This window comes from Orbicella faveolata, unplaced genomic scaffold, assembly GCF_042242905.1.
Source record: "Orbicella faveolata isolate gen_17 unplaced genomic scaffold, um_ofav_v1 contig_4, whole genome shotgun sequence".
Classification (NCBI taxonomy): Eukaryota; Metazoa; Cnidaria; class Anthozoa; order Scleractinia; family Merulinidae; genus Orbicella; species Orbicella faveolata.
Genome location: NW_028301569.1, coordinates 1,322,979 through 1,346,860, shown reverse-complemented (window position 1 = coordinate 1,346,860; position 23,882 = coordinate 1,322,979). Strand labels below are relative to the sequence as shown.

Genomic DNA, 23,882 nt, shown 5'->3' with positions numbered 1-23,882 from the left:
CTGGGTGAATTCTATTGACAACAAGCAATTTTACCCGTAACATCAAGGGAAAATCAAGCATACTCAGCCATAGCAGGTGCTAAGGGTTCCAGCCCTTAATGAAAGCCCTGAATAGGCCACACAATCTACACAAATTTACTCACATTTGTTGGTCTGAGAAGTTTGGTTTTTTTTCCAGACTCACCCTTCCCATTTGACACAAATTAACCTAGGTTGAAATTGTTCTAACTTAAACAACCAATACTTAACACAAAACAAGCATACTATACCATGGAAAACACTTTGTGCGATTCTCATTCACTAATTGAAGTATATAAACTGACTTATTTCTTTTCTTAATACTAGTCAACTCCTTAATGAAAGTTGTATGTGCATTTTCCATGTAGTAATCTGCAATTGCTGCCTGGAGAAGTTAGATGTTGAAAAATGCTTAACAACACTACCTATTCATTGAAGCTATAAAAGAAGAATACTTACAAAGTGTTGCTGTACATCTGACAGTAGCATTTCCTGACTTGGGGAATCTAACAATAACTTGCAAAGTCTTGAAGCAAGAATGTCATACTTGTGGTGTTCTTGTACATGAAATCGTTTCAACCTCACCACATTTGTAGTGAAATTTCTCACACATATCACTGAATCAGTTGTGCTCACAACAAGAGGCTGCAAAAATAATTTAATATCTATTAATACACTTGTCAGAGAATTCCTGGAAATTTTTTCATGCAAATTTTTTCATGTTTAATGTTATTATTAAGTAATCATATGGGTTTTCTCATTCAATTTGGAGTTAATTTGCACTTGTGAGTTTTTCAAAAAGCTGGAATTGCACTCACTGAAACAGCTCATGCAATTTCACCTTTTTGAAAAACGAACTTGTGCAAATTAATTCCAAATTGAACTCAAAACCCTATGATAACCTATACTAATACGACAATAATTACATTCGGTTTTTTGTGAGAGCCAAAATAATCCAGGTCTCAGGAGGGTTAACAGCCACAGCCTTCGGCTTCGGCTGATAACCCCTACCTCAGCCTTGATTATTCTGGATATCACAAAAACCTCATCCATCCATTTCCAGGCTTTGCCCATAATTAACACCCAACTTTTTACAGCAGCCAGAAAGAATATGAAACACAAAAGGTAGCAAGAGTAAAAGGGCTGAGAAAAAGGAAAGGAAAGGAACAAGAAAAAAAATTCAGAAAGGGCAATCGCAAAAAAAAAAAACAAAAAAACACAAGTCCAAATTTTGGCTTATGTGCATGCACAAAATTAAAATGTTGTACATTCTTGTACCTAATCTTGGGGAAATCAATCTTTTTGGTACAAATAGCTTTCTCAGCAAAACTAAGGCACATTTATTATCATGGCAGCCCAAAAAACTGATTTAACAGCTAAAAACAGCATTTTTTTGTGAGAAGTTGGCAGTCAAAGAGTTAGAAAAGCACAATTTTTTATAAAACTTTCTGTTTTCTCCATAATTCTGTCCAATTGACCTATCTAAGTCTCTCACGAGCAAAATTTAGGCCAATAAATGATCATACATGTATGCATTTTTGGTTAAGTGACTGAAAAGAGCAGGTCTCATCAAATGGGAAACACTCTGCTACAAGGTTGTTTGCCTGCTTTCAGGCCTGAAATGCTTGAACAAGGCCTAAACAGAGCCTGACAAAAGCCTAGTAAAAAACATTTTTCAAACTTGAATTTTTTGATCAGGTGTAATTGAGGTCTAAATTCAGATCTTATACGCAGCACTAATAATGAGGACAAGACGACCCAAGAATAACAAACTGTGAACGGTTTAATGACAAAGACTAGAACTACAACACAATTGCAACAAGATGGCGATCTGGAACGCATAAGAGAGATCGAGCAAACGAAATACGCATGCGCGGCTAACAGCGCCCGCTGGTGCAACCTCATCTTCCTTAAAAATAAAATTAGAGCAAACATGGTCTAAGCCTAACAAAGAATGAGGCTAGAAATAACAGGGAGTTCGTTAACAGTTCTACAAGAAGCACAATGTTTCTGAAACGAGTGTTTGGATAAAGGGACAGTCTCCCAGCTTCCAAAAATCATGCTAACTAAGTTAGTCCAGTATGTATTCCTGCAAATACGCTGGGGGGCTGCGGGTATGCTGAGGTCTGGACTCTGAGATGGCAGGATCAGGCAAATCTGGTGCAACAGGCTGCGGAGAGGGTGGGACTGGATCTGCGAGGCTTGTGTCTATGGAAGCAGTGACTCGTGGATGCTCGGCCAGATCTGGACTATGTGGATGTACAAGGTCAGGACGGGCAGATGGCGATAAACGAGGTGGAGGTTGTGCAGGGGTCTCCTGGCATTCATCTTCATCAAGAGTAGGAACAGGTGATGGGTACACCAGACGAGGGATGTAAGATGTAGCCCAGAGTTGAGAGCCTGTCAGATCTGAATGAAACACCACTCTATGTCAGTGCTAACAATAATATAGCAGTCAAGAGTAAGGGACTTATCTTGGTCGGATTTCACATATGCCAGGTCTCCAACTTGCAGAGGGGTTACAGAAGTGGAAGGGCTGCAGCTACCTTTGGCCTTTTTGCTGTACTGACGGTTGGTTTGGCGAGCTTGGTGCTTGGCAACGATGTGCTGCAGGTTATTGACAGGAATTTGCTTGCGTGTGAACTGGTTGTATTACGTCTAAAGCTCTCACGAGAAAAGACCTTGGCCACAGAGTCGTGAGTTTAAACGGGCTGTGACAACTGCAAGGCTGAGTTCCATAATGGGGCCTTTACCAGGTTCCTGGTATAAGAGTTCCTCTTCGAGTTCCAGTACAGCTTTTCAGCAACAGGATTTATGTTGATGTTTTTGATGTGGCCAAATTCAACTGAGACACCAATGTGCTGTAAGACGTTTGTGTTCTTAAGTGAAACAAATCCTGGTGTGGGGTCGACACGTACTGCGTGTGGACCATTGAGGGGGTGTAGACCCACAATCAATCAGGCAAGGGCACCGCAAAGGTTGCAACTCTTTTCATCAGGTACGAGGCAAGACACAGTGTAGGCGGTGGTGCACTCTCTCAAAAGCAAGATGAACTGGCTGTAGCAGGTGGGCGAGTGGTTACTCTGATGACTGGCTAGCAAGGCAGCTTGGGAACTTCTGGAGTGAGGCACAGGTGTGGCAGGAATCAGACACACAGGTGATAGCGGTACTCATATCATTTGAAGTTGGTGGTTGGAAAGGTGGTATCTCCATTCAAGAAATCCTAGACAACACCAAGCACCTACCATTCACTAGCAGAACTGCCTGGTTCAGGGTCCAAAATGAATGCCCCAACCTATGTCGTGTCTGCGCTCAACTGAAACAGGGCACCCGACCATCCAAGAAACTAACATCAAAGATGTAAAGCGTTATTTTGACATCGCATCTATATAGAAGGATGGCCTGCTCATCGTCCAACATCATCTGCCACTCTTGCCCCCCCACTGAGCTGATCGTGGTACCGCACTCTGTACTTGATGGTCTTACTGTACTTACTGCTCTTCACATCAAATTAGACCACGTACAACTGAATTCTCAGCTTCTTGAATGAAGGAGCACATTTGGCATTGGGGTTCGTTGCATTCTGGGGCATTACGACTGACAAAGTCTGAAAGTAGGTTGGCATTTCCAGCGATATGTTGAAGGCGAACTAGGTATCTACTGACGGTGGCCGAGAAGGAGGTAATGCATGAGCTGGCAGAAACTCCACCTCGGCAAAGTTTCTCAACAACTTGAACACAAGGCTGGCTGTCAGTTAGGACACAGCCAAGAAGTTTCGATTGGATGATGAAGGGGCTAAAATGCTTGACGGCAGCTGTGATAGACAGTGCTTCAGCTTCGCACAGTAACCAAAATCTTAACCATGTAACCTGATGCTTGCATAATTTTGTCACTGTAGAAGCCCTCAAAGAGCAGGCGGTCTTGGCAAGTGACATACAACGTGGCTCCAAGATCTCGCTTGGTCACCAAAGTCTCCGTCACAATCCAAAGTTTTTTTATTCATTCAATTTTCACTGCGATTATATAACAAAGAAAAAAATCATAAACGATATTACAAAATAATAATAATATTAATAATTGTAATAACCATATTAATAAAAAAATCTTAGTACATAACAAGGCAGTGAGGAAGACTAGAAGGGAACTGACAAACCATACATGCTAGTCAACCCATTATGAAAATAAAATGTATGAATATATAAAAGCTTAATCATTTAACAAGCAATTTATTAACTATCTACTAACTAACTAACTAACTAGCTAAGTTGATCAGAAGCATGAGGAAGGACAATAGACTTGTGCAAGTTAAGGGTTTCTTGGGTAGCAGTAAATTTTTGGCAAAGGTTGTCATCCCACTGAAGCAGGTTGTGAGATTGTAGGTTGGCCAAGGAAGATTTGAGTGGATCCACAAATTGGGAGCAGAGGGGAAAGACATGGCCAAGGACCTTGTAAGCACCTATGAATAAACGCAAACCTTTTACCGACTCAGGAGGAGGGCAGCTTGCTAGTGCAGAAATGCGATGGGAGTTTGCAGACAAGAAGCCTCGTGACCAGATCCAAACCAAGATAGTACTAGACTTGGGGCAGATGACAGTGGCAGACAGTCGCAGGTGACATCAGTTAAGAGCTTCTGGTACGCGTGACCAGTTAGAAATGAGCTCTTGCGGAGTGTTGCTGCCACAACAGAGATCGTCGGCGAGTTTTGCTGCACATCCTTCCTGGAGGAAGTCACCAAGGACATGACACATCAATTCCTTTAATGCAGTCTGAGAACCAGGCATGCCCATGGCTGATCTGGTGTGCACTCTGCTGTCGCAAAAAGGGGTGGCAATGCACTTTGCAGAACTGGTTTACGGATGTTTTCTGGTAAGGTGCTGTCAGGGACAACAGACTGGGATGGAGAGCTTCTGCATTGGTGGAGAGATGATGGGTGGGATCCGACTGGAGGAGTTGTGGGATCCACAGTTGTGGTGTGATGTGCTTGGCAGAGGTGTTCGTGATGTCGTACTGTCTTTAGCTCAGTGGTGTTGTTGACTACACAGACTCTATTAGCCACTGTGTCTGCAATAAGGGGCTGAGGCCAGAGCTGTGAGATTTTGGAGCTTTTGTTGGACGGTGTGTCAGTATGGGCTTCTATGGCTAGAGTGCAGTCGGGGCCTAAGTCAGGGGGTACATCAATTTCAAGGTATTCATCAGGAAGGACAACGCTAGTAGAGGTGGTCGAGCGCAGTACGTAAGATTGGGCACAATGAACTGCATGAGCATGTGGGCTGCTGGGTGTCTCTTAATGGTAAGAGACGACTTCTGAGCCTTGGATCAGAACCTGCCCCTTTGCTGGGTGAACCAAAATGTTGTTGGAGATCATAAATGGTGTTCCAGCCAAAAGGTCGCCATCCAAATCTGCTACGACAAAAGCATGGACAGTGGTGTTTGTCAGCTCCTGAGAGGGTGAGGTGAGTCTCACCAACAACTTCAAGTGGTGTAAGTCCATCCACTTGTAAGGCCTGTTGAGATGTTTTGACGATGGGAGCATCAATGTCACGGAGGCCTTGATCATGCTGGTTTTGGCACCGGTGTCTAAGGTGAGCTTGAGCGAGTGGTGTAGAGAGAAGACATTGAAATGGGGAGATAGTTTGTTGCTCAGACAAGGTGAACAATCCTGGCTGAGGGGTGGGGTGGGAACACTGGGTCTTCTGCCTCAGGTGGGCTAAAGAAATCAGTCACTGGTGTCGTCCTCTTCATCGAGGTCACTGATAAGGCATGCTTTAGCAAGGAATGCACGATCTTCAGCAGTAAGGTAAATGCACTTGCTTAAAGAGTGGCAGTCATTGCGGCCAGCCTGTTTGCACAAGTGGCAAGACTGGACCTGGTGCTTAGTTACTGGCTTTTGGGGTGTGTTGTAAGGAGCCCTCGCAGAAGGGAGTCTGAGCTTTGATGCCATTGAATGCAAGATCTTAGCATCAGCACTGGTATGGATTTCCTCTGGGAGAGAATCCAATGCTTGGAAAATTTCAGGCTTGAGAAATGCGAGAGACCTGAACCTGAGCTCAGTGCCATAGCATTGCTTTATCAGACTGGGGAGGTCAGTGGACTAATCTTGACCAAGTTAGTACAACCAGATTTTCTAGGGTTGGAGACATTTCCTTGTCGGAACCAGGGGCCTCACTGTGGTGTGAGATATTACCATTGGCTAACAACAGATTGTCTTCGATGAAGGACATGAGGTGTTGATTCAAGTGCCCAGGGTGTTCGTCGGGAGAGAGTTTGATGTTATTGAAGTCAAAGAAGTGGGCGCCAGTCAACTGAAACCGATAGTGAAAACGAATCGCTTGCCAGATGGAACTCACAGAGGCAGAGTTCTTGATGATGGGTGTTGCAAGAAATTATGGGGCAGTAATTTGCAATTTGGCCTAACATTAAGCCGAGATGAGGGGACTTTTGTTGTGCTGTCCTGCGGGAAGCTTGTGGTACATAATCGGCATCATACTGGAAGCTGCGTAAGGGAGTGCTAGGGGATTTCTTGAGCCATGTCACACCATCTGCTAGGAAGCTTGCAAAGTGGAAATTGAGCGAAAGAGTATATTGTAAGTTTTGCCTCCAGGCTTCGAACGACTTATCCTTTCGTGTTCGGTAAGGGACCACTGTTTGGGTGCTCTTGCATTCATGGTACTCTTCAGAGATGGAAGAATGACGAAATGTGTAAGTAGCTTGATTGATGACCGCAGGGGAACAGCTATCAGCTAAGCTACTCGCTACTTCCTCATGTGGAAATGGGTGAAGAAATCTGTCACTGAGTTGGCTTTGTCCCTCTGTTTGAGACGTGGATAAGACACTGCTGCCACCATGCCAGTAATGAGGACAAGAAGACCCGAGAATAGGGAACTCTGAACGGTTTAGTGACAAACACTAGACCTACAACACAATCGCAACAAGATGGCGATCTGGAACATGTGAGAGAGATCGAGCAAACGAAATACACATGCTCGCCTAACAACACCCACTGGCGCAGGGTTAAATTATTAGAGGGAAACTGGACTTTGACCAATCACTACCGGAAAGAACCAACTTGTCTATCCAAAATATCATGACACTTCTACAGTTTGTCCTCAACAACAATTTCTTCATATTCCAAGGCAACCATTACCAACAAATTTTCGGTTGTCTGAGGGGATCCCCAGTCAGCGCCATCTTGGCCCATCTCATCATGGAACATGTCGAAGAAAAGGCTCTCTCATCGACCCCTAACCCTCCCAAATGGTGGTTTAGATACCTAGATGACAGCCACGTATGTGTTAAAAGAGAGCACGTAGATGAATTCCACTCACATCTCAATTCCATCAACCCTCACATCAAATTTACAATCGAGATAGAATCAGAAGGTTCCATTGCCTTTCTCGACACAAAAACAACCAGACAAGAAGATGGCTCGATCGCTGTGTCTGTTTACAGGAAAGCTACTAACACCGACCATTACCTTGATTTCAAATCACACCACCATCCTCAGCATAAACACTCGGTTGTGCGCACTCTCATGGATTACGCAAGGAACATTCCTTCCATGGAGGAGGAAGTTTCACGGGAAACTAAACAAGTAACAAAAGCCCTTGCCACTAATAACTACCCTGCAAATTTCATTCACAATGGCCGCCAACTGAGTAGACAACAAGAAACGAATGATAACGACCATCGTGGTTTTGTCATCCTCCCCTACGCCAAAGGTTTTTCTGAAAGAGTCGCAAACGTTCTTCGAGGTTTCAATATCAAGGTTGCCCATAAACCTATTCGTACCATCTCGAACACACTCAAAAAACCAGATCGAGAAAGAGGCTTCCAGAGGCATTGTTTACAAGATCAAATGTAAAGATTGTGACTGTGTTTATGTTGGTCAGTCATCACGCACGTTAAAAACACGTACGAAAGAACACGCAAAGGCTATAGCAACATTGGACAAAAACTCTTTATTGGCCAAACACCATATGCTCAACGGTCACCAAATAGATTTGGAGAACGTTGAAATTGTCGACAGATCATCAGTATGGAAACAAAGACTAATTCTTGAAGCTTGGCATTCCATGCGAGACAGGAACGCTATAAATGAACACATAGCGCTACCGAACGTGTACAATGGCATTAAGAATTTTTACACTCATTAAGAATACTCTAGAGACTATTGCTCATTTAGTTTTATCACACATCTATTACATATTTTAGCAGGACGCCGTTTAACATTTGCATTTTCCATCTTTTGCTGAAGAAGGCAACAGTAGTGGCCGAAACGTCCGATAACCATATTTTTAGCCAGTGACAACCATTTAATTCCTTTCCTTTTTTACCAATTTTTAACTAATAGCTGCATGACTACATTTGCAGCACTGAGGCTTATGCTTGCAATAATTGTTTCCTACTTCGGAAGTGTAGTTTCTAGCACATCCTGGAATGAAATCTCAAATTTCCTGATGGCAGTTTTGAAACATGATTGGTCAGCTGTTACAATGTGTCTATTGTTTTCTGTTTGCCACTGGCTCACATTACAGAACAGGCTCTAAGTTTGTACTGGTTTACATGTATTCTTAGTTACTAATGTATGGTGTCATTGTTGCTATGCTGAACAATAAATGTGTGAAAACTTTGAAAAATTGTTGGTAATTGTGAAGAAGAGGTCCCAAAACTGACTGTCGGCAAGCTGTTAGCTGACAGATTGCTGACAAGCTACCAACAGGTTCCTGACAGGTTACCCACAGTTTACTAAACAAAATGTTTGCTGTAGAATATATAGGAATAGAGTAATATACCCGATCAACAAAATGGTTTCAAAAGTCGAAAATAATTAGCAATAAATCTCATCACTAACTTACTGATTGATGGTGGGCACAGAAAATATCAATTGTGAAATATTCTTTAAAAACTTAATTTTATATCAAATTTGTTACATTGTAAGTAACAGACAACAACGTCTAAGTTAAATTTAACCATATAAAGCAGATTTCATCCAACAGAAAAAGCGAAAACAACTGCATAATACTTTCTTGTAGAAAGCACCCTACAATGCAATTCGAACTATGACATAATTTATGGGGGAATGATACTATTGCTGTATTCGCATATTTACTCTGGTTGTTTTCTGCAGCGCTGGCACTGGTTGTAAGCAGTGATTACCAAAACTTAGACAGACATATATTTCAAGCACAGTATGGAGGAACAACATCAAGGCAAGTGTTACCTACTACTGAAAAACTACCAACAACTTACCGACAGATCACCAACTGTCAGCCAACTGTTATCCAACAGAGAGCCAACAGTCAGCCAACAGTAATTACAGTTACTATTCTGGACATCTTTCTTATTCTCACATGTACTAATCAAGGTCAAAGCAATCAAAATCTAACCTACACATGTATGAAAAAATACTTTAATACTTCACCTGCATGGTTACTAAATGTCTTTTTCTTAATCTTTTAAGATGATGAAAGGTGGACCTTGAATCCATCTTAAAGAAACTTGATCCAATTGTTTTCTGCACACGTCCATTATACCTTGCCTGTCCAACATGTTCCAACAAACAATACTGTATATCAGTGAGTGTAACATGAGGATCACACTCAAGTCCAAGAAGGGCTTTTTCTCTCAACTCCTGAGAAGCAACCATAACAAGACAGTCTCCCCATCTGTCAGGAAAAATTAACAGTGTTTAATATCAAGCCATCAAGCAAAGAGTAAATACTGTTAAGGGAATATAGTTGATTCCTGGTAACTCAAACCACCATGAGAAATCACAGAAGGTTCGAGTTCCAGGACTGGAAATAATGGACAGTCACTGGTCAATGTCTAGCCCGATGAAGCATTTTACAGCAAAGAAACACAAAGCAAAAGTTGCATGTAATTGAAGGGGAAGAGGGAACTATTAAGAAATCCAGTTGAGTAAAGCAACTTTCTTCAAAAGAACTTTCACTATTCTAACAAGGACCTAAACAATTTTTTCTGTAATTATTAATTCATTCATTATCATAATTATTTATTATTTATATTTTTCTTAGCTCATGAGCGGGCAGAATTTAACAAATCTTGCAATCTGATTGGTTCCTGAAACAGGCGGAACTTTCTCAACCGGTACCACCACAGTGGGCGGAATCCATTGTGTTGATCTATTTTTGTACAAGGTAAAAAGCGAAACAATTTGCGAATCTTGACGACATGGCCCATTGTTCTCACAGTACTGCTTTATAGTGGATTGTGACGCTGTAAAAAGCATGTGCCAGCTGCAAACCAGATGGATCATAGGGGTTGCGTTGGACTAACTTTTCCTTTATTTCTGGGAAAAACTGCTATTATACAACTGATATCCTGCTTAATTGGACCTACACTACGGCCCTTTTTTTTACATACACTTTATTTCAAAATACAAACATTATTTACAACATGGTGTGACAGTCAAGTACACTTACAAGACAAAAACATAACATTCCAGTTCAGTTCTATCTAAATCTTCCAACATCATTATTCATAACACCTACATAAGGAAATACAGATATCTGCCCTTAAAACACTAAATAAATAAAACAAACAGATTAGACTACAGCAATGCCCTTGAAGGAGCGTCTTCTTTAAGATATTATATTTAATTATTAGATGAATTTTAATTAATGTTATTGAACCATTGATTAACTCTTTGCTGGAAAGCTTTTGAAAATTGGCAGTTGATAAAGATATGTTCGATGGAGGGGCAAATGACTAAAGATTCTATAAGAAGTGAGACCTCCCTCACTTATGAAGAGGTAATTTGTAATAATCGAAAAATTTTATTTACTGGTAAACCTGTATTCTACAAAAGTTGGTTTGACCAAAACATAATACAAATCCAGGATCTCCTTCAAGAGGACGATAAATTCCTGTCCTTTATAATCTTTTGTAAGTTTAAGCTCAAAACACCCTTCACCCTCTACTTTGGTCTTACTAATTCTATATTAACTTCTTGGAGGTTAGTATCTGAAAATCCTCCTTCGCAATGCCCAGAAAGTGAGGAAAAAGAAGAAACCATTTCCACCAAATATGTGTACAACTTGCTGTTGAAGAAATTCTTTGTACCACCTACTGCTGAAACTAAAATCTTAAAACATGGTTTAATTCCAGAAACTGTCCAAAAAGTGCACGCATTACCTTTCCAGATCAAGTGTGACATTAAAATAACAATGTTTCAATATAAGACTATACACAACATTCTCGCAACCAAAATGTCTCTTCTTAGAGCCAAAATGTCTGACAACGATGTATGTCCTCAATGCTTGGCTGATACACACTCCCTAGATCATATGTTCTTACCCTGCTCTTCTGTTATAGCCTTTTGGAAGACCGTTCAAAACTGGTGGACAAACAAAACGAAACAGCAACTAACATTATCAAATAGTATGATTCTATACAGTATTTTTGACAAAACGGAACATAGATACTCTTTGAACTATGTGCTTCTAATTGCGAAATTTTCTATATACTGCAGCTGCCTGCACAATGAAAAGCTCTCTTTCGACAGTTTTCTCATACACTTCTAAAAGAAAAGTTAAATATACAGAAAGAAATAGCAATTAAAAACAATTCTATTGCTGCTTTTCAAAAATCCTTTCAACATATTATTTAACATGCATTGATGACATGTTTTTTTTGTTTTGTTAACTAAGTAAATGATGTAGATAGTGTTCATATTTTTGGGGGGGTCAGTGATATAATGCTTAAGTGCAGCTTTAGTAGAGCTGCCTTTTGTTCGAAACTTTAAAACAAAAAAAAAACTGGACATTTTCCTAACTGTGTTGTTTAGCTATGTAAACTAAACGATGTAAGTAGTCTTAACTATCATATTGTACTGTAAGTAAGTATTGTGCTGCAGTAATATTATTATTTTCCTCTTTTTATTTTGTTGGGTTTTTCCTATGTATATTGTGTTTGTTTGTAAATTAATAAAAAAAAAATGTTCGATAGAGTCTTAATTTCCACAATATAAACAATTACTATCTTGTTTGATATCAAAGCGGCACAATTCTTTCTTGGTGACTATAATTCTATGTAAGAATTTGTAAAGGAATTCTTTTAATTTATTTTCTCTGCAAATCTGTTTTACCAATTTGAAGATGTGTCACTATTCAGGGGAATTTAAATTCATAGTATTACTCTTTTTTTTTCGGGCCAGTAGGAAATGAATAATTTACCTTTTTATTTAGTAGCCAGTAGAAATCCTTTGCCTTTGTTTTCTGTAAATCATGTCAATATTTTCAGCTAATTGAATCTTAGTATTATGATTTCCTAAATAATTTTCTTTAAGAGGTTTGTCTTGATTACATGCCTTAGTTTCTAATGCTTTCAGAATAGCATTAATTACTTGATAAAAATTAAACAAATTAGTTCTAAAGTCATATTTCCTTTGAAACTCTTGTAAGGAAAGAAGTTGTCCACTTTCATTAAGTCTTAAATACAACTAATTCCTTTGGAAACCATTCCCAAAGAAAGAAGGGTTTCCCTCCCATTAAAATAGATTTATTGTTAATTAAAAGGATAGTTTCCTCCCCCTGTTCATACTTGTACTGAGATTTAATACCAGAAAAAAGGGTAGAATGTCCTTGTGGAAGGCTAGTAATTTAGAATCTAAATATTTTTTGGCATAGTGACATCTGAGTAGAAAATTTAATCCTCCAAGTTTTTTAAAGAAATGGTCTGGTATTGATTTCCAATTATGGTTGTTAGGATTTAAAAGTCTTGGGATCCAGGCAAGTCTTAATGCCTTCATCACTATATTGAGATCAGTCAAACAAATTCTGCCTTTATCGTAGTCTTGATAAATACTTTCTCTCTTAATTTTGTCTTTCTGTTGCTGTAAAGGAAACCAAATAACTTATTCTTGATGGTATATTTGATTTCATTTGGGACACTGACATTAGACACTGCATAGACTATTTGTGAAAGCCCGAGCAATTTAATGATCAAAACTTTTCCAAACAGGGTCAAATTTCTTGCTTTCCATAAATCCAGTTTGGTCTGTAATTTCTGAATTTTTGAATCGAAATTAAAGTGCTTGTTCTTGTTTTCATCATAGGAGAGGTATACCCTAAGATTTTAACAGGTTGGTTTACCCATTCTAATTGTAATGGCTTGGTTTTGTTCGTTGACCACTCTCCTAACCATATCATCTTAGTCTTTTTCATGTTTAATTTTAAACCAGAGATGGCACCAAATCTACTGACTGTATTAAGAGCGTGTTCTACAGAAGAAACATCTGCGCAGAATAGGTAAGTATCATTTGCAAATTGACTCATTTTAACCTTGTTTCCAAATAAATTAATCCCTTTGATTTCGACTGTCTGACGAAGTCTGTTCAATAATATTTCAGCCCCAAGTATAAAGAGATACGGGGAAAGCGGAGAGCCTTGTCTGACCCCCCTTGATGGTTTAAACCAGTTGGTGGCAAAACCATTATTCATTACTGCGCTTTCAATGTTAGCATAAAAGATTCTAACCCACTTCTTGACATTCTCACTGAAATTGAAAAGCTGTAATATTTTCTTTACAAATTGCCATTCCAAAGTGTCAAAAGCTTTTTTAAAATCCAATGACACCAAAATTCCCCCTTTTTTCTCCACCATTGTGTATTCCATTACATCATTTATTAAATCCATTTTGAAATCACTGGTTATCCTTGCAATCTGAGTGGCTCTCTGTGGTGGGATTTATTCACGAATCGCACTATTTTTTGCTCTAAATCGCATCTTTTTCTCTGCCAATGAGAATGGGACAGTAAAACAAAAACATCAATCAGATTTCAAGATTAGTTTAAAGTAATCAATAAAATTTCAGGAAAATGAAAGGCAAAAAGCCAATGTGTGGAGAATTTTGCAACTACTATTGCCAAAACTCTGTTGTTATTGTAGTTTTTTTTCCAAAAAAGTTGACGAATTTAATTAATTACAGTTTCTGAATGACGATTATGAGCTCCTTCAGGCTGAAGACCTACTTTAATGGAAGTTTCCAACTTTCAGTGTCCATTTTGATGGATATTTTGGCGATTTTCCTTTAACATCTGCTCAAGATCCGTATGATACCAAGTCCAGTAAGACATAAACAAACAAAAACCACACAGCAACAAATTCAGAGCCATCTCAAGAAGGTAGATGTTTCCAGGTTTCCAGTAGTTTCAAATGAAGCAACAAAAGAGCTCAACTCTGTCGCTGTGAATAAACATAGTCAAAATACACCACACTGCACAAAATAGTGAATGAATGAACATCTTACGAAGCCAGTGCTAGTCCCGCCATCTTGGAAATATCTTTAAACAAATAGCGCCACAAGAACTTGACAAGGTCCTGAGTATTGAGTCCTATGTCGAGGTCACAAAAAGAAACAGAGATGATAACGAGCTGGACTCCCTTAAAATCATGCCATTGAACGGTGTTTAAAAGGAAAAAAACGAACCGTCCACTGAGCATCGTGCACTCGAGGGAGTTTCACAACTCAAAAGAAATCAATCGCAGAATTACACAGGATATGCACCTTCACATTTCTTCTCCAAAGACAATGAAAAGTCTCACCCTCAACCACAGAAGAAAGGAAAGCCTTCCATAATTGATTCAGGCAACGAGAATTGAACTTTTATACCTGAAGTAGACTATTTTCATTCTGACTTCAGAACTTCTTGTTTCTTTGTCATGCTCAAATGAGTTTTCATCACATGACATCGTTTTGCATTCTAAATGAGACGTAATGGCGTTTCCGCTCCCATTATTTTTAACAAACCGGCTACTGGAACAATGCACCAAAAATATAAAATTTAAGGCGATAAAATTGGGCGATTTCAAAATGGATCTAATAAAGTGGCAATTGAACTGAGTGGAGTGCAATTTTGGTCTGAAATCATACTTGTGATTTTGAAATCACGCGTATGATTTCAGACCAAATTGCACTCCACTCAGTTCAATTACCATTATTTATCAATCATATATTCTCTCCAATATAAACAACCTTTCATAAATCTAGTTTGACCAGAATGTACTAGTTTTGGAAGTACAGTCTCTATTCTTTTAGCCAAAGTTTTAGATGAGATCTTATGGTCTACGTTGAGTAAGGTTATAGGTCCCCAATTCTGTAGCTCTAATAAATTGGAATCTTCCTTGGGTACCAGAGTAATAATGTCTCTTCGCTGTGAAATGGAGAGTTCTACAACTTCAGAGGCTTGGTTTAGACTGTTCACAAGATCAATTCCTACTATATCGAAGAAGTCTTTATAGAACTCAGCAGCAAATCCATCTTTGCCTGGAGATTTACTGTCTTCGAATGTTCGTAACACCTTCTTACATTCTTCCAAAGGTGAAAAGCCCTTCCAGTTCGTTCTTTTCTTCATTATCAAGCTTTGGAATTTCAATATCCCCGATGAATTCATCAAAATCCACTTGGGACACCGTTGTTTTGGAGCCGTATAAATCTTCGTAAAATTTCTCAGTTGTTTCTAAAATTTTATCTTCTTCCTTTACTATTTTGTTATTGTCTGTTTGGAGGTAGGTAATTGTTTTCCTGTTAAAGTTTCGTTTTTCTAAATTGAAGAAGTACTTGGTCGGTAGTACTGCTTTCTGGTGGATTGTGATGCTGTAAGAATTGCATGCCGGCTGCAAACCAGATGGTCTATAGGGGTTACTGTTACATTAACTTTTCTTGTATTTCTGGTAAAAAAAAACTGCTATTATACAAATAATATCCTGCTTAATTGGACCTACACTACAGCCCATTGTTGTCATAGCCTGAGCTACATACTGGACCGCGGATCCATGTGTGCTACTCCGAGAAGGGGCTTGGAATGATGCTTGGAACTGAACGCTGAGAATGTGGAGTGGCCAGCTGGAGAACTGGACAAACATTTTCGCATTTATTTGACTCTTCACAGTCCACAGTCTGCATTTCACACTGGCTGAGTTATATGTCCTACTTAGAGGTGCTTGAATAGTATTACAGTTGTAGACTAGTAGTAACCAAAGGTAATCAAAGATTATGAGAGTGCGTTCGACGTCTTCACTTTCAATGATTTCATTAGGTGACTTGAAACTCCTGTCTGTTGCTGTAATCTACAATTGCTTTTTTATGTCGACAGCCGAACTGAGTTCTATGCAGATATGACAGAATGACAAAGTCCAGTATTTTCCTGTGGATTTCTGATTACCGATAACAAGTAGAGGTCCACTCTACAAACCATGATTTATTGCTTTGTTGCATGACAGCACCAGTTTCTGTAAAGTAAACTAAAATATTTGCATTTGGCTTCAAATTTCATGCTTGAAGCACAAATATTTGCCAACACTTTATCATAAACAAATTCCATGCGACTGATTCAAATATTTTCGATGATGAAAGAAAACAGACAGCATTTACATTGCTGTTCCATGGTTCAGGCTTACTCTTATTGATCTTGGCTTCAGAGTACTTTTCCATCGATAAACGAGTGACCGATCGAGAAACCAAAACAGTCTCATATGCACGTATGCACCAGAAAGCAGTACTATGAGAACACTGGGCCTCATCGTCAAGATTCTAAACGCTTTTACCTTGTATTTATTATCAGAACACAGGGTCCCATGATGGCCCATTGTTCTCATCGCCAACTCAAAACAGAATTGAAAATCAAATGTTGTGTTTTGATGGCCCATCATTCTTACAGCAAACTCAAAACAAATTTGATCAAAGTGGCTATGAGCCACTCAACTTGGAAAATGGATCGTCTGTAAACAGTGGAAACTTTGATGCCACTGACTTGAGGTTTTAATCCACAGGTTAAGTTAAAGTTAAAGCCCACTGGCAAAACGCAATAGTAAGAGAATACACAAGGAGATGTAACACCGTAGAAAACATTCATGAAGTTATTGGTGATCCTCATCCTAGACAATAATATTATATGGCTTCTTGTCCGATCAGCCAAGTAAGTATAATTGTATTCTCATTTTTATTCCTATTTTTTCATTCTTTATTTTTCCAGTTGATATCAGTGATTTTTTTCTTTCGTTGTTACCTTTTGAGAGATAATAAAAAATTAACCAACGTAGAGTCATAGTACTACAAGGAGACCACTGCATCTCGTCCACTCAACAAAGTTAAGCCCTGTTCAGCGGGGTTCCTGCTTAGATGGGTGACCAAATCCGAATACCCAGTGTTGTAATAATTTCCTTTTTTTCTCTTTTTTCTTTTTTTTTTCTTCTCTTTCCAAGGCGATAATAGTGACTGCTGAACTCCCAGTCTTGTGTAATGTCTTTTTTTTCCTATTTATAAACTATTTTGTTCAAATAGTTTCGCCATGTCCGTATTCATCTTTGAAGTATTTATTCACAATACTGCATAAATAATAGCAAAACGCATCGTTCAAATTCTCCTCAATTCTCGTCTGTTGATCGTCTAAAACTTTTGATCACGGCTTGAATCATGATTTGAAAATTTATAGAGCCCATCAATTTTGTGATTTTCAATATCTCCTCAGTTTTAGACAATTGAGTATGGTTAAATCTGTATAAGCCCACACCTTCGGGAAATGAGCCATTTATATAATTAGCTTCTATATATAGAAACATTTGTGTGAAAAATCTATTCAATGTAGATCATTTCTGCAGTAAGATATTAAGTATTTGCATCAGAAATTCAAAGAATAACTAATATAACTTGACACGGTGCAATCAACTGTAAAGTTGGCCTTAGACTGTGCGATGTTTGAAACCCGAGGAAGACTTCTATATTAAAAGGTCAAGGATGCTCATTGTCTCAGGTACAAATCAAGGATTCTCGTCTCACTTAGGGTGTTGATGACGAAACATCACCATTCTTAGCTGTCAAAGTATCCTTTAGGGTGTACTCAAAGAGATAATAATAAAAGAAACACTTTCATTTGTTCTCCATTGATCTCTCCAGTAAGCGAGTAGGGTTTACAAGTTCGCATGGGATCCTTTCTTGAACAGTGGCTAGTGATCGAACCTATTCCATTTTAAGTGGCATCTTTTTGGGGTCTATTGATGCTTGAGCAACATCCATATTAGTCTTCTTTACGAGTTAAATTCTAATTTGCTGACAAGCATCCCTGACGTTCTCATTTGGGAGTTCCCTTGGGATTCCAAATGTCTCACAGGAAGTGACCCAGTGAAGGAGTGAAGGAAATATAATATTTTCTAAGTTTAAAAATCAAATGTTGTGTTTTGATGGTGCATCGTTCTCATAGCAAACTCACAACAAAAATGAAAATCAAATGTTCTGATTTGATTATTTGATTACATATATTAATGTGATTTTCTTATGAGAATGCTGGGCCACCATGGTATGCTTCCAGTGAAATAAGGCATCCTGATTTTGCTATTGACAAGAAAATTCCGACAGTGAGTCTAATCTGCAGGTAACAGGTCACTGGTCGCACTATGCCTGAAAATTTGAGCTCACTTGCCCAAATATGACTGTGCTCTGACACGTACCTTAAAGCAAATAAAGATCACACTTCTTTCACGCTTTCCATTGAGTGTAACTTGCTTTGATACATGTACAATTGAAAGGCTTTATGCAGCAGAAGCCTGAATATTTGTTGTTTCATTACCCTTTGTGATTTGCCAGGCCACAGTAAGTAACATGACAGTTTTCCAGCTTGTCTGGAATTTGGAGGCATGCATGTCTCTGCCGTTAACAATCTGGTTGCATTGTTAAAATGTAACTCTGTTCTCAAACCAAGCATGGCATTCAAAACTAACTAAAAATTTCTCTGTATCTGATGGAAATAATGATAGGACTGATAGGAATAATGCAAACTGCAACAAAATAAACAACAGATTGGAAGCCAGGCAATTTTGATTATCCTGGTGCCACTTACAAAACTCAAAAGCTCGAGAATGTTGAAAATTATGCTCTGAAGAAAAATTTTCCCATGCCCTCTAAGGTAAAGCAAAAACGGTTACTTCCCACCTTCAAGGGCACAAAAAATCATTTTTTTTCTTTTATTTGACAAAATTTAAGTCAGTCATTTTATCTAAAGTTTGCAAAAGAAAAATATTAAAAATCTCAAAAAGCAACCAAGTCAGTTAGAAAAAACAAATTTTCAAATGAAGTTAATAAACCAGGAAGGTGTCATAATCACTTAAATGGATGAAACTGCCAATGGAAATTTTCGCAGCAAACTCTCATCTAGGAGAGCTCTCATATTTCATGTTATTTGGTATTGTTTATATTGCACATTTTCTTCTTTTGCCTTTAACTACTTTCCTGTTTTAGTGTCTTTCTCTTCGAGACAGCAAGATAGGAAACATGTTGCAATGCAAAGTTTTTCCCAGGAAATCGTGTTCCATTGTCTTTGACACTAGGAGGTCATGTTGTTCCACTGGTTTGCAGTTTCATAAGGCAAGATAATCTCCTGGTGTGGCATGAGTTGTTTACAAACCTTTACAAGCTAAAATAGCGCATTTGATTTTGCTAGAAATGCATCCACTTTGAGCGAATTTGTAGGGTATGTAGATTAGACAGATTTTCGTGAAATTTCGCCAGAACATTCTAGGGATAATAACAAACAAAACTGTGTCGGGTAATTTTGACATTTAACATGTTTTTCCTGTGGCATTCATTTATGCAACACGTCTCGCATATTTTTAGCTACTTCAACTTTAGATGCAGATATCTAGACAACCAATCAGAATATTGAAAAGCCTCACACACTTTTGCTGATTGATGCATCGTGAATAAGACTGTGCAGCCATTTTGCTCATGTGGCAGCAACCAATAGTCGATAAATTCAATAAAAGAACCCTCTGTCGTTTCACGCTCTACCGGATCCTGACATTTCCTAAAAGAAAAACTCCCTTCAATTGTATTTTCATCGTAAACTACATTTATTAAGCTTCTTCTGATATATAGTTTGTTGGGTTTTTATATAACCTGGCGTGCATACGATTTTTTCCCCAAAGGACACCCACGAAGGTAGGAAGTAACCTTAAGTTAAAGCTTAATACCAGGTGATCAGTTTCATTCAATAGACATAATACAAACAGCCAATTGAATGAAAATTATGACAATCATTGACATTGTTTACACAGCATTTTCCACAAATGTGAGGTCCAAGAGTTTTATAAAATACAATGTCTATAATGTCTTGATGTTTGCTTCTTTCACCGTGATTATTTAACATAAGGAGTCAAACAGAACAATTTTGTTCCCTTGGTCATTTTCTAGCTATTCTGTGACTCAGGGACACACCTGCTTTGCAAAGAGATCTTTTAACTCTAATCGCAAACCAAGCATCAAATTAGTTACTCTCCATCAGATGGAAATAATTCTGCATGGAAAGGAAATTATAAAACCAGGCGACAAAATAAATAACAGATTAAAAGCTGGCTGATTTGTGAACTAGGCTATTATTGAGAGTACTCAAATAGTATATCTTTCCGAAAGCAGTGGACTTTATTTTGTTTGCCATTCCCTGCTGAATGTTTGACAGCTGGTCTTTGATGTAACCTTAAGGCTTTTCATTGAAGTCACATGCTTTTCGCTGAACATTAAAACAGAATAAAGTGAATACATGTAGTTACACTAATGTTATGTGCAACATCAAGCATTGTGATTTGTGAATTTATTATTTGAGTTAATACATGACAGTTCAGAGACCTGTGAAATAGTCATTTAACGGTTTTTGTCTCGTCAAAACCTATAACTAAGTGACAAATGATACAATATTTCAAGGGCAACTGGAGCCAGGGGTTAGGTTGTCCTAAATTTGGAATAATGACAACTCAGATATTTTTTTAAATGCGAGCACTGATTATAACATCATTGGTTGTCACCCCTACCGTTCATAAGCAGTCTCTAAGTTAACACAATCTCCACTTGAATGGCCTCGTACATCCTCTGATATATTTTTACGCACATGATAGCTGGGACAGGAACCTCTTATTCCAGTGTCTTCTTCAGATATCAGCTTAAATTCATTGTTGTATCTAAGTGGCCCTGGAAACTGAAAACAACAGGAGAAAAGGATGGTAACATTCCTTGCAACTCGCTACCATTAATATACATGTATGTTTATAAACACTAATAAAACTACGTTAATTATTTTTGGCAGCAGAGCAATGGTCAGCAAAGTAGAGGATTTTCGTCCAACTCTATTCAGAAAGGAAATTGCACCAACTGCTTTTGCTAAGGACCTGGGAGTCATTCTGGATTCCTGTCTGATGTATAACAATCATATTGCTTTGACAGTGTCCGGCTGCATGGCGAGCCTTGGCCAGATAAATCGAGTTAAACACGCCTTCGATACAACCACCTTAACAATCATAATTTATGCATTAGTTTTTAGCAAGCGATATTACTGCTGTAATGTCTGGAGCAACACCTCAGAGCACAGCCTGAATGAGATACAGGCTGTACAAAATTTTGCGGCCCGTATCGTTAGCGGTTCAAAGAAATATCACCATATTTCCCCTATCCTTAATGATTTAAGGTGGCTACCTGTAAGACAGCAGCTGTACTATCATCATGCAATAATGGCTTTAAATGTTTGACTGGGTGTGCACCACACTCTGTATTAATTTTTCTAAATATGTTCAAAGAGCTATCATCACCAAGGGTACAACGAGGAACTCCCAGATGCTAAACACTCCTTTGTATAAAACAACCACAGGACAAAGAACCTTCCATTATAGAACAGTTAAACTCTGGAATTCACTGGACTATACCCTTAAGTAAAAACCGACACTAACGGACTTCAAACGTTGCCTGAAGAGGTGTTTAATCTCAAACTTTTTAGAGACTTAATTGTTTTTTTCTTTTGTTATGTCTATCTTATTAGTTTGATTTACATATAAATAATTGATAAATTTGTTAATTAGTTACTTATTAATTAATTAATTGAGTTGCACACAGAATTTTTAATTAATTTAATTTTTAATACTTCTATCTTTATTCTGAAAAGTGCTTTTGGGACAAATAAAGTATGTATGTATGTATGTATGTATGTATGTATGTATGTATGTATGTATGTATGTATGTATGTATGTATGTATGTATGTATGTATGTATGTATGTATGTATGTATGTATGTATGTATGTATGTATGTATGTATGTATGTATGTATGTATGTATGTATGTATGTATGTATGTATGTATGTATGTATGTATGTATGTATGTATGTATGTATGTATGTATGTATGTATGTATGTATGTATGTATGTATGTATGTATGTATGTATGTATGTATGTATGTATGTATGTATGTATGTATGTATGTACATACATGTAAATAAATAAATAAATAAATAAATAGGAATTTGCAATGCCACATCCCACAGAAAGGTTCTTCGTCCACTGTTTCCAGATTGAATTGGAATTTAGGAGACAAAGTGTTGATTTTTGTAGAGGGAGGGAAACCAGCGAACCCAGAACAAAACCCTTGGAGCAAGGAAAAAACCAACAACAAACTCAACCCACTTATGATGCCAGGTCAAGGATTCAAACCCAGGCCACATTGGTGGGAGGCGAGCGCTCTCACCACTGCACCATCCCTGCTCCCCATATCTAAGTGTTAACAGCATGAGAGTTATTCTGAGATAATTTGAAGTGCTTTAAAATAACCATGAGCGTTTTAAGCCCTTGAGAGAAATGGGAGAAATGTAAAGCAGAAAAGAATCTTGACCCACAACCTCTGTGGAATTCAAAATCTACAAAGTCAAAGAGCATTTTTTGCCTTGTGCCCCCATATTCCTTTCTAGAACTAATGCTATCATTAGGCCATTTTCAAGCACACAACATTACCTCTTAAAGTAATTCTCTGCTTTCCATGTCCAATTCCAGTAATGCATGGGGCAAACCCCAACTACAGTACAGTGCTTTCAAATTGTAGTTACTTTTCACAACAGAGGACCAATGTAATACTTAAAAATTTACATTTTTTGGCAGTTTAAAAAACTGTTGAAAGAACTAAATATTATCCTATCCTAGTTTGCCACAAGCAAGAATTACTGAACAAATATAAATGGTCTATTAAAATTAATGATGTGACCTGGCACATCTAGTCACCATGAGCCAGTCAGCCAGTGTCACTGTGTTGTGTTCTAAGTTGAGACAAATTACCCAATGTGCAATACTGCTTTCCATCCAGGTGTACAGTATAAATATGCACCACCAAGCTGTCAGGGTACTACAGAGTAACTGTAGTGTTGAGATTAATTCTACAGGTGAATTTTGTACAATATGGCCAATCATAATAGAGCTACTTATCTAGTATTGATATAATCAAGGTGCAATGCATATGCAGTGGTAATTGTGACAGTAAGTCAAGTAGATTAAAGTACAGATTCTTTTATTTAACTGTAACTGTAACCTACACGTCCCATCCAGGGCCCATTTTGGTTGAAGAGGGCATGATACTATCCACCAGATAAATGTAAATTATGTTTCAAGTGGACAAAAATTTGACAAAATACAATTCACCATTTCCACATCCCCCATAATACACCTTGTTTTGCCCCCTCCCCCCCCCAAAAAAAAAAAAATTTGCATAAGCGTTGTCTTCAGTTTCTCTTGGGATGACTGTTTTAATACCCAAGAGAAATGGGAAACAAAGGTTATTATGGGGGATGCAGAAGTCGCAAATACACAATCCACTGGATGATGATTATTTTATCAAGAAAAATAGCTATGTCCAATCTCTGAACATTACTGAGGTCAGTGAGAGTAGCTGTATTACATCTAGATGCTTCTTGCCAGTCGGAAACTAAGTAAAATTCAGCTCTGCTAAACCTTTGACACTGTTAAACCACTTGCCTCTGGCAATCCATTTGATTGGAGTTTAAACCCTACCTTAAAAATGACACAAAAAACTCTGCCCTCTTTTATAAA

The 23,882-nt window shown here is 38.3% G+C and overlaps 1 protein-coding gene across 5 annotated transcripts in view; it reads right to left on the bottom strand.

The window, feature by feature from the left end:
* LOC110055695 (general transcription factor 3C polypeptide 1-like) overlaps positions 1-23,882 on the bottom strand; it is a 282,425-nt gene that overhangs the window by 239,465 nt on the left and 19,078 nt on the right. For all 5 annotated transcript variants that reach the window (XM_089276241.1, XM_089276243.1, XM_089276244.1 and 2 more), the window contains exons 3-5: positions 20,835-20,998; positions 9,440-9,683; positions 478-663 (exon numbers count right to left, since the gene is read on the bottom strand). In XM_089276241.1, coding sequence (XP_089132367.1) covers positions 478-663; positions 9,440-9,683; positions 20,835-20,998 — 594 coding nt within the window. The remainder of the gene's footprint in view (positions 1-477; positions 664-9,439; positions 9,684-20,834; positions 20,999-23,882) is intronic.